This window comes from Stigmatopora nigra, chromosome 18 (assembly GCF_051989575.1).
Source record: "Stigmatopora nigra isolate UIUO_SnigA chromosome 18, RoL_Snig_1.1, whole genome shotgun sequence".
Classification (NCBI taxonomy): domain Eukaryota; kingdom Metazoa; phylum Chordata; class Actinopteri; order Syngnathiformes; family Syngnathidae; genus Stigmatopora; species Stigmatopora nigra.
The window spans coordinates 5,340,195-5,350,342 of NC_135525.1; the positions used below are offsets into that span (position 1 = coordinate 5,340,195).

The 10,148-nt window shown below is 38.5% G+C and overlaps 2 protein-coding genes across 3 annotated transcripts; both read left to right on the forward strand.

The window, feature by feature from the left end:
- Positions 1–732: 732 nt before the first annotated feature.
- On the forward strand, positions 733–4,166 carry LOC144211906 (myosin regulatory light chain 2, skeletal muscle). The gene is made up of 6 exons (XM_077739464.1): positions 733–879; positions 1,835–1,933; positions 2,397–2,577; positions 3,247–3,325; positions 3,405–3,453; positions 3,609–4,166. The coding sequence occupies exons 1-6, from the start codon at positions 877–879 to the stop codon at positions 3,708–3,710; spliced, it is 513 nt and encodes a 170-aa protein (XP_077595590.1). The 5' UTR covers positions 733–876; the 3' UTR covers positions 3,711–4,166.
- A 640-nt stretch (positions 4,167–4,806) lies between these two features.
- pgap3 (post-GPI attachment to proteins phospholipase 3) lies at positions 4,807–9,724 on the forward strand. 2 transcript variants are annotated; one of them, XM_077739744.1, is made up of 8 exons: positions 4,807–5,242; positions 6,204–6,301; positions 6,959–7,111; positions 7,203–7,265; positions 7,489–7,550; positions 7,638–7,774; positions 8,216–8,420; positions 8,933–9,724. In XM_077739744.1, exons 1-8 carry the CDS (start codon positions 5,026–5,028, stop codon positions 8,958–8,960), a joined length of 963 nt encoding a protein of 320 aa, XP_077595870.1. In that variant the 5' UTR covers positions 4,807–5,025; the 3' UTR covers positions 8,961–9,724. The 2 variants fall into 2 exon arrangements, with proteins under 2 accessions (XP_077595870.1, XP_077595869.1); XM_077739743.1 differs by having other exon boundaries at positions 8,953–9,724.
- Positions 9,725–10,148: the final 424 nt, after the last annotated feature.

The window sequence follows — 10,148 nt, forward strand, 5'->3', positions numbered from 1 at the left end:
TGATTATTTCCCATTTTTTAAATCAATAATTGAACATTTTTTATCCAATTTTTTCTTTAGTTGAAAAAGCATTTTGTAAAATCTAAAAATAAATATATCAAAATATTTTCTCTTTTCCACTAATAATGAATGTAATTAAAAATATATATTTTTTACTTCTTACCAAGAAAAAAGTTCTAATAAACATTGTTTTAGATCTATTTTTTTTAAAAAAATGGTTATTTAAGGGTTTTGATCCAGTTTTTTAAATACGATTAAAAAAAAAAATCGATATTATTATATCTAAAATGGTCCGGCTCACATGAAATCAAGTTTGAAACCCGAATTTGACACCCTTTCTTTAACTAATTTGCTGAAGTTATTTTTTATCCATCTCTCCCAGCTTTGATTAGCATTAGCCTCGTAGGACATGCTTGACATTTCTCAACGGCGTCCCTGGCGTTGACCCAAAGCCAACTGTTTTCAAATTTCACGGCTGTTTATAAATCCTTCTACTACTCATCTCCCCGACAGGTGATGAAACTCGGATATGCGACTCGCATTCGCCACTCAAAGACTTGGTATCGAGGGATTTTTGGGCTCCGAAGAAGTCAATCAGCGTGCTCTTGGTGGAATTCCTCTCATTCCGAGACTCCCGATGCCAATTTTGGAAAGGCCGGTCAGCCGATCGGGTCCCCGCCACCTCCTGGCCCCACCCCTTTTTCTCTTGCTTTCGCCCTTGGCGTGGTTTTGCTGCCAAACCTGATGGCGCGGCTAAAGTTAGTCCCACGCGGGCCTGTATAAAAGCCCCAAAGGGGTCAATCGCATCCATGTCAGTCACATCGGCTTGGCGCAGGCTTCTCTTCTTGACCAACTACGACCCGACAAACTTGAGAGATGGTGAGTTTGGCAAAATTATCAATAATCGATGGAAGAATCCATCCATCAGTCCCATTTTTATTTCTTAAATCCCTTCCAATTTACCCATTCAATTTATTCAGCTAGGTTTTAAAAGCCTTAACCTTACATGCACCAAATTAGAATGTTTTTTCTTCAATATTTTTATTATAATCTTTCAAGAGCGTGTTTATTTGTAGTATTAGTGTTGCCCGTAACCTATTATGTGACTGGCAATAATAAAAAAAGAATTAAATAAAGATAACTGAATGTATGAATTGAATAGTCCATGATGGGCTTTTTTTCTTAATAAGAAAGGGAAAAAAATAATTTAAGAAAGCTAATTCAAAAAGGCGCGTTTAAAAATAATAATTTAAGATAAAAATAATAATTAAAATACATTAAAACAAAAAAATTAAACAAAGAGAATTAATTCAAATATACTAAGTGTCAAAAAACGTGATTAGTTTAACTGCCGTTAATGTCAATATAGTTGTTTTATACATTTTGACTGTGAGGGTCTGTAAGCAACGTTTATTGGTGTCAATAGTTTGGCTGTCAATTATAACTTTAGGTTTAGATAGTATACTTTTTAAAATGTATATTTTTGCTATATTTTTATGTTTATTTGGCGGTCAGCTGTTTTTTTATTCAAGACCTTAGTGACAACTTTAGGTGTTTGTTTAGGTTTATATGTAGTTATCAGTTCATTTTTTCAGGGTCCAACCCATTGGGACCACCATGGATCAATTTTAAGCCCCCTAACATTTTGCTTTTGACTCTATCTTAAATTCAGGCAATTGCTATGATGCCCAATTTAAATTGAAATTATTGTGCCTTGTCAAATGTTGAAATTTATCACCTCCATAGGTCAGAAGGTCCTTAAAACTAGATTGAACCTCTATTTCCGTCAATGGCAGCCAATGAGTTAGCCCACTGTTGGTATGTCTCACTTTAGGCACCCAAGAAGGCCAAGAGGAGGCAGCAGCAGGGTGAGGGTGGATCCTCCAATGTCTTCTCCATGTTTGAGCAGAGCCAAATCCAGGAGTACAAAGAGGTAACAACACATAAAAAAAAATGATGACTCTCAAATTGGGTGGACGAGGGTGGGGGGTGTTGTACATCGGTTCCAGCGACCCTCTGGTGACCCCATTGGAATGTTGCTCAACAGCTGCTGGAATTAGCGCTCAATAAAAGCAGGAAGAGTAAAATTGAGATGATTGACAAACAGTAACGTGGATGTCGTCGATGATCCGAGTAATGACGGGGTTTTTTTACGGGGGCGCCGACCCTCAAACGCCGCGATTAGCGATGCCCCTCGAAGGCCTGTGAGGTGATGGAACAAACATCGCAAGGTTGAGGTTAGATGTAATCCATCCCAAGCTTGAATGTCACGACGGGCCCGCCTAGCATTCCGACACCATTTTAACACCTCCGAAAAACAAGTGTGGGAACAGCTGCCAAGTCTCCGGTGTCGCATTTACGAGTGCGTCTGACGTCGGTGTCGTGTTCGCCGGCAGGCTTTCACAATCATCGACCAGAACAGGGATGGGATCATCAGCAAGGACGATCTGAGGGACGTGCTGGCCACCATGGGGCAACTCAATGTCAAGAATGAGGAGTTGGAGGCCATGGTTAAGGAGGCCAGCGGACCTATCAACTTCACTGTCTTCCTCACCATGTTCGGCGAGAAGCTGAAGGGTCAGTTTGTCACAAACTCCACCTTCAAACATCTAATCAATATGTCCAAACTGCCAGTCACTTTTGCTTGTCACCTGAAAACAATCTTGAATATGGCCCACATACTTTTACACTTCTCATCTTCAACAGTTGATGGAGTTTCTTAAGATCTGGGGTCAACACATGACATCATTTTGAAATCAAAAGATGCTAGTTGAAATTTGTCAACTATATAAATACCTATATATTGTGGGGGAAGGGGTTAGAGCATTTACCTCACATTTCTGGGGTCTTGCATGTTCTACTCGGGCTTGCGTGGGTTTTCTCTGGGTACTCCCACATCCCAAAAACATGCAGTGTAGGCTGGTTGAAAACTAAATTGCCCCTAAAGTGTGAATTGTTGTCCATCTATTTGTGCCCTGCGATTGGATAGCCACTGGTTAAGATTGTCCCATGCTAATTGGGATAGGCTCCAGCACCCCCCGCGATGCGGTTTGAAAAATAATGAATGAATAAATATTATTGTCATTTCAGTGAAGATCAAGTCTTGTGCGCATATAAGCCGTACCATTGATTCAGTCATCATTTTTTATGCTTACAAATCCAGCTAATATGCGAGAAAATATGGTACTCCATTACTTTTGCTCTAGTATGTACTTCTAAGAGTACTTTTATTTGATTCTTCTACAGGTGCTGACCCCGAGGACGTCATCGTGAGCGCGTTCAAGGTCTTGGATCCCGAAGCTACCGGCTCCATCAAGAAAGAATTGTAAGTTCTCCATTGTTTTTTTTTTCTTTAATTGACATTGTCCCTCGTATGAATATTATATATTATTTTCCTTCTTCAGCCTTGAGGAGCTCCTGACCACCCAGTGCGACAGGTTTACCGCTGAGGAGGTCAGATTTTTAAATTCTTGTTATCATTATCAGTCCGGGGGTTAGATACTTTTAAAAGGGGGGTTTCATGCAGTTTTTTATTGAAATTATGATTATGTAAATGAATCAAATTGAAAATAGATACAAAATGATTTGCTTTTGACATTTTCCTCCAGATGACCAACCTGTGGGCCGCGTTCCCCCCAGATGTCGCCGGCAACGTAGACTACAAGAACATCTGCTACGTCATCACCCACGGCGAGGAAAAAGAAGAGTAAACCCGCCCAAATTCCGCCTCACTTCTTCGCCAAACCGTATCTCTAACTCGCACCCGCGTTCGCTCGGTTCCGCTTGCCAGCTCACTCGGACTCAAAGTGAGAGGAACTGAAGCGTGGCGTTTGTGTGCGATTACTGACATGGGAATCCTTTTCAAATTTCAAATAAAAAAATCGGTACACGTTTCGTTAAGGCTAGCAGCGCGCGCAGCTTGAAACAAGCTAGAAGTCTGACCTCTTTGGTCTGCTAGCCTCAACATCGGATACGATTTCGGGTTTTTATCGTACAGAGGACGAGGGGCGGGGTCTCGTGCTAAAATAGTCACGCCCCCCTTTCATCTTAATTGAATGGTAAAAAGACAATTTCTACTCAATTCCGATTTCCAACTGTTGTTGTGACGCTTCACGTCTCTGCTGTAACAAAGAAAGAAGTACTAATAAAAGCCACTGTCTTTCGTATTATGCAGTGTTTTTATTTTTTGCTTCATTTCACTTTTGAATCAATAACCTCCCTGTGTATGTGTGTGTGTGTATATATATATATATATATATATATATATATATATATATATATATATATATATATATATATATATATATATATATATATATATATATATATATATATATATATATATATATATATATATATATATATATATATATATATATATATATATATATATATATATATATATATATATATATATATATATATATATATATATATATAATGTTTTTATTATCATATTACAATTATATAACAACAAACAAACTGATAAATAAGTAATAAATATAAGTAGTCCAAGTGATTTGATATAAATATATAAAGTAGTATACCAATATGTACATACATAGTAGTATACCAAAAATTCCAGTGTTTTGTCTGTTAAAGAAGCACGCAAACCCCTTCAAAATATAACAACCTCAACGCTTATTAGCTTTTCTACAACACATTTTTGGTAACAACTACCATAATTATTAGGTTATAATTTATGTTTAAATAATATATAAATACAAACAAACGCATAATGTTACAATAACCTGCACAACATCACATTGTCAACATTTAGGTTGAAAATGCAAACAGGAAGTGAAAGTTTTCCATGCCTTTTGACATGTTTTCAAAGTGTGTGTGTGTGTGGGGGGCTACCTTTTGATTGTTACCGGGATTTCCATCAGTTCACCATTTTACAGCTCCGTCATTACGCACTAACGGCAGCCTGCTAATGTGGACCGTCGGTTCCGTAATCCCTCGAAAGTTTTTCCCCCTCGTCGTGCCTTCGTGAAGCTCCACTGTAGCATCACAAGCAACACCATGGCGTCGTCGCCGCTGTCCCCCCGCCGCACATCTGTCTCACCGGCTAAGGTGGCGGTGGTTGTGCTTCTAATGTGGACCACCACCGCCGAGGCCTCCCAGGGTGACAAAGAACCGATTTACCGGGACTGCGTAAAGACTTGCGTCCAGAGCAACTGCACCGGATCTCGGCTACGGTGGTACCAGACGGTCCAGCCGCATTACATGGCGCTGACAGGTGAATTGTTGTTTTTCCAGTTGCCTTTTGTGGAGCGTACGCAGAAATGTGACGGTAAATGAGTTTAGTGAACATATTTGGAAAAGTCTCGCTACTAAATTTGCAGGTTTGATGAAAATGTGATTTATTTCAATACAATCGACAGAAATTATTTTTTTGGGAGAATTAGCACGTGATTTGGTAAAATACAAAAAAATATAAAGTAAAAAGATGTCATAATTGCAGGTGTTGGTACATATTTCACTTCTAAACTGCAGTTCGTAGCGTCTGTCGCCCTCTAGGACTAAAAATGAGCATTACAATAACATAGCAGTCGCTCTCTTGTGACGTAAACTATTCAGTCATGTATAGTTCTAGAAAGACCCATCCTGTCTTTTTCTATGTATAATGCAATGCACAATTCACAATAACAAAAATCTTGCTTTCTAAATTCTTACCCATATTTTAAATTACTTTTGATCTTTTAATATAACTGCGAGTCACTAATTGATTTCCATGAAGACTGTTTTTATTCAGTATTGAATGGGCATATTTCAATTGCTTCTAATGTTTTCACTGTGTCTATTTGAAATGTTCAATTTCATGTTTAATTGGAAAATGGATATTTGTTTTATTTTATTTAAAGTATGAGGAGTATGAGCATCAATGCCCTGTTATTGGCTACCCTGCCTGGTGCCTATATTTAACTGGGATAGGCTCCAGCACCACCCGCGACCCTTTTTTGGGGAGAAGTGGTAAGGAAAATGAATGAAGGAATGTGTCTCGTCCACCAACAGAAAAAAATCGGCACCCCATAGATTATGAAAACGAGTTTTTCTTGTCTAGCAAGTTTATGCGGAGACTTTGTGCTTACATCTAGTTTCATTGTCATTTCATTGTCGTTTTCTAGTGGCCATTTGCACTTTCATTTATTCGACTGCCTGTCCTAAGTTTTCTCCCAATATTATTTATTTTTCCCTAGGCTGGACTTGTCGTGATGACTGTCGATACGAGTGCATGTGGACCACTGTGGGGCTTTACCAGGCCGAAGGCTACCAAATCCCACAATTCCATGGCAAGGTTGGAAATCTCTTTGCTAGTGGTGTGTTCAAGACCACTCTATACGAGTCAGAACAAATTAAACAAAGTGGGAAATAGAACTCTAGCCTGACAAAGTGAAAGTTCAATGTTCATGATTAGCCCTTTCATGACTTTTTTTCATCATACAAAATAGGCATATGTTATCGTAAGATATTACCTTTTTTTTAAACTAAGGTTTAAAAAAACTTAATAAGTAATAATAAGATACATAATTAGATGTAATAAGTCGCCCCTGAGTATAGGTTGTAGACTTAGCCAAATTACGAAAAAAATGCAACTTATAGTCCTGAAAATACGGTACTATGAAAGAAAATCACGTTTTCCCGTGGCTGTACCCAATGTGTGTTTCTGTTTTCATTCATTTTAGTTTTATTATTTTTTTAAAAATGATTTTATGATTTTTATAACTATGAAAAATTGTTTTTTGTAAGATAAATTATTATTAAAATTGCCAAATTTGTTCCATAAATTCTCACTCCAAACGGAATTGTATAAACTCCTTAGCAATGTTTCCCTTAAGAAACAACATGAATTGATTTAGTCTCTCCCATTCACCCAAAATGGACAAAAAGTCTTCTTTTATGAACAACATTCGAATATATTGAGATGATGATGTCAACATAAAATTTCTCATAGTGGCCATTCGCCCGCTTCCTGTGTTTCGAGGAGCCGGCGTCCGCCCTGGCCTCTCTCCTCAACGGCCTGGCATGCCTTCTCATGATGCTGCGTTACCGAAGCACCGTGCCGCGCCAGAGTCCCATGTTCCACACCATCAACGCCTTCTCTCTGGTCTCACAACCTCTCGCCATCCAAAAAAAATCTCGTAAAATTCAGTCCATTTTTTCCCCCTTTAACTTCAATCCATGTGCTTTTTTTTCAGGTGTCGCTCAATGCTTGGTTCTGGTCCACGGTGTTCCACACCCGGGAAACATTCCTCACTGAGGTCATTAGAACTCCTAAGCCAATATTTCCCAACCTTTTTGCATTGAAAAAATTTCAAAGGACATCACATTTGATTTAGATTTTAACCTTGTAATAGTTCAATTTTAATCTCATTATATTCATATTGTTATTTTTCTATGAATATTACATTGCATGACTCATAACAACACTGTCCTAAACTACAATCTTAACTCATCTTGATCTGGTTTTGTATTTTTTTGCAGAAAATGGATTATTTCTGCGCTACTGCAGTCATTCTCTACTCCATTTACTTATGTTGTGTCAGGTAATTCTGATCCAATGTTATTTAAAAGTGACTTCTTTGGTTTTATAGTCCACACATTCTAGCTAAACCCGCTTTTTTCCTTCCCAGAACACTGGGTCTGAAGCACCCAGTGGTGTCCAGCATCGTGGGAGTGGTGCTCATCTTGGTCTTCACGTCACACGTGTCCTACTTAACCTTCGTCAGTTTTGACTACAGTTACAACATGGCTGCCAATATCTCCTTCGGTATGTAGCCAAATAGGGTTGTAAAGTATCAAGCCTGAAATGTTAATGTTGTATCTGAACATGATCGAGGGAGGCCTTTAGTTTTGAGTTCAAGTTCCGCTCCGACGCTTGGATTTTATTGGATTAGATAAACAAAAGCACAGAACAACTGTTGTAGAGTGAAGTCGACACAAATAAAAACAAAACCAACTTGGCCACCCCCAAATGTTATATTTTAACTCGTTCCCTGTCAATGACAAGGCTAGATATCTAATTTGAACCAGTTCACTCCAGGACAATGTTTTATTATTTTTGGCCACAATAATAACCAGCAATGGAGAAACAATGATGGAGTTAAGACAAATTATTTTTATTTATTTTTTTATGCAGCTTCTAAAATTGTACACTTCAAAATATGTATTCATACTGGAAATATAGCTTGTATTTTATTTGGATTTGCAGGAATGGTGAACCTACTGTGGTGGCTGTTCTGGTGCTGGAGCAACCGGCGCACGCTGCCCTATTGGTGGAAGTGCGTCCTGGTGGTTTTGCTGCTTCATGGCCTGGTCCTGCTAGAGCTGCTGGACTTCCCACCATTGCTCTGGATTCTGGATGCTCACGCCCTCTGGCACCTCAGCACCATTCCAGTGCACGTCCTTTTCTACAGGTCGGGACGCTCTATTTATTTTTAATATTTTGCTCATCTGACTGTAAATGAAAATGGGAGGTACATATTTATAGTCATTTTGACTGGAGGAGAATGAAAACAAGGGGTGGGGGTCTTATTGGAAAATAAGAAAGAATGCAGGAATTGTGATTATGTTTAACTAAGAAAGAATGAAAACAGAAAATACTATTACATTTCTCGGAAGAAGAAGGAAAATAGCAGAGGAGTAAATTTGGCGGAAGAAGTGTCAAAACAGGATCGGCTGTAATAAGATCGAGGGTTCAATCCCAGGTCGGTTTGCATGTTCTTCCCGGGCTTGCGTGGGTTTTCTGTGGGTACTATGTTTTCCTCCCACATCCCCAAAATATTCCTCTTTCCAGTGATCCTTCCATTTCCCAATTTTACTTTCTGCTAGTTCAATTATTGAGAGGGGGCGGGTCTCTTGCTGAAAGGTCCCGCCCCTTGGGATGAAGGGGTTATTACTGTAATTGTATCTTGGAAATTCTTAACAGGTTTCTTTTGGCTCCTTCAGTTTCCTGATAGAAGACAGCCTTTACTTGCTCAACACTGAGAAGATGGGTGTCAAAGTGGAGTAAGGGGCGGAGCCTCGTGTCTCCCCCACCGGATGCCTCGGGATTGCCCCGCCTCCTGCGTGACCTGCATGACACTTCTCATCAGGCACGAATATTTACAATATTTTGTTTTTGCTATTTATTTCAATTTATTTTCTTTATGCCTATGTGGGAATGATTTAAGATGTGACAATCTTTTTATGGAGTTTGTGTAAATGCAGTTCACAGTTTTGCTCGATAGGTGACGTCACATTCATCCAATTTTGGCTAACTGGGATATTTTCTTTATTTTGTGCCTTTGGTGTCTCCTGCCCCTCTAATGATTATTTATTTATTGATTTAAGTGCTTTTTCTTTTTAATTTTTACCTCAAGTGGGAAGTGCTTGACCATTATGAAATTGAATTTATTTGATTCACCTAGATTGCCTTTTGAAAGTAGTGCCGTTGATGGTGCTCGACGTCCAAACATGTGGCTTTTTTTCATCTGTCTGCTATTTTAGAGAGTTTATTACTAGTATACGTCCAATCTATTTGAAGTGGGGGCCAGTGCTCTCACTTTAGATGGATTGGTCGTCTATTGTCGCCAATGGAAGTCAACGAGTTATGAGATTACATTGCTTCTTTTCTCAACCTTTTTTAAACATACTGTGTCAATTTCAATGCACATGGATTGCCTCTTAGTCACCTTTCACGCACATTAAATCAGTAAAAAATAATATTCCAAATGATGAACCTTGCGTAGTTTTGTTGTGTTGGGAAAACTAATTTGAATTGGATGGAAGGTGCAAACTGCATATTTAAATAATAAAATAAATAAATAACAGAGCAACCTTAATACGGTAATTTGTAAAACAAATGTTGGACAATTTGGCAAGATTTTGCAAAGTATTTTAGTGGAGAAAATTACTCTTGGTATGCTGTAAAATCAAAACTCCACTGCTTTAAGATGGCCGCCAGTTTCTAACGGGTTGCCAGGTCAGAAAGTCAGTCCTTAACCCAATCACAGCATAAAACTACAAATACACCCAAATTAGAACCTCCCACTCAAGATAAAAGTTTCCATTTTACATCACAGTGTATATTTTGATAATATAACCAGAAAAAAACAACGCTTTGAAACACACTGTTGTGCAATCATTGCTTTTTTTCAATGATA

Bases quoted from the DNA above. Each gene is read 5' to 3' on its own strand.
- LOC144211906 (XM_077739464.1), top strand. The intron at 3,326-3,404 runs GTAAGTTCTCCA...TTCCTTCTTCAG, and splicing joins GGCTCCATCAAGAAAGAATT to CCTTGAGGAGCTCCTGACCA. The intron at 3,454-3,608 runs GTCAGATTTTTA...ATTTTCCTCCAG, and splicing joins ACAGGTTTACCGCTGAGGAG to ATGACCAACCTGTGGGCCGC.
- pgap3 (XM_077739743.1), top strand. From the start codon at position 5,026: ATGGCGTCGTCGCCGCTGTCCCCCCGCCGCACATCTGTCTCACCGGCT. The intron at 7,112-7,202 runs GTCTCACAACCT...CTTTTTTTTCAG, and splicing joins CCATCAACGCCTTCTCTCTG to GTGTCGCTCAATGCTTGGTT. The intron at 7,775-8,215 runs GTATGTAGCCAA...TTGGATTTGCAG, and splicing joins GGCTGCCAATATCTCCTTCG to GAATGGTGAACCTACTGTGG.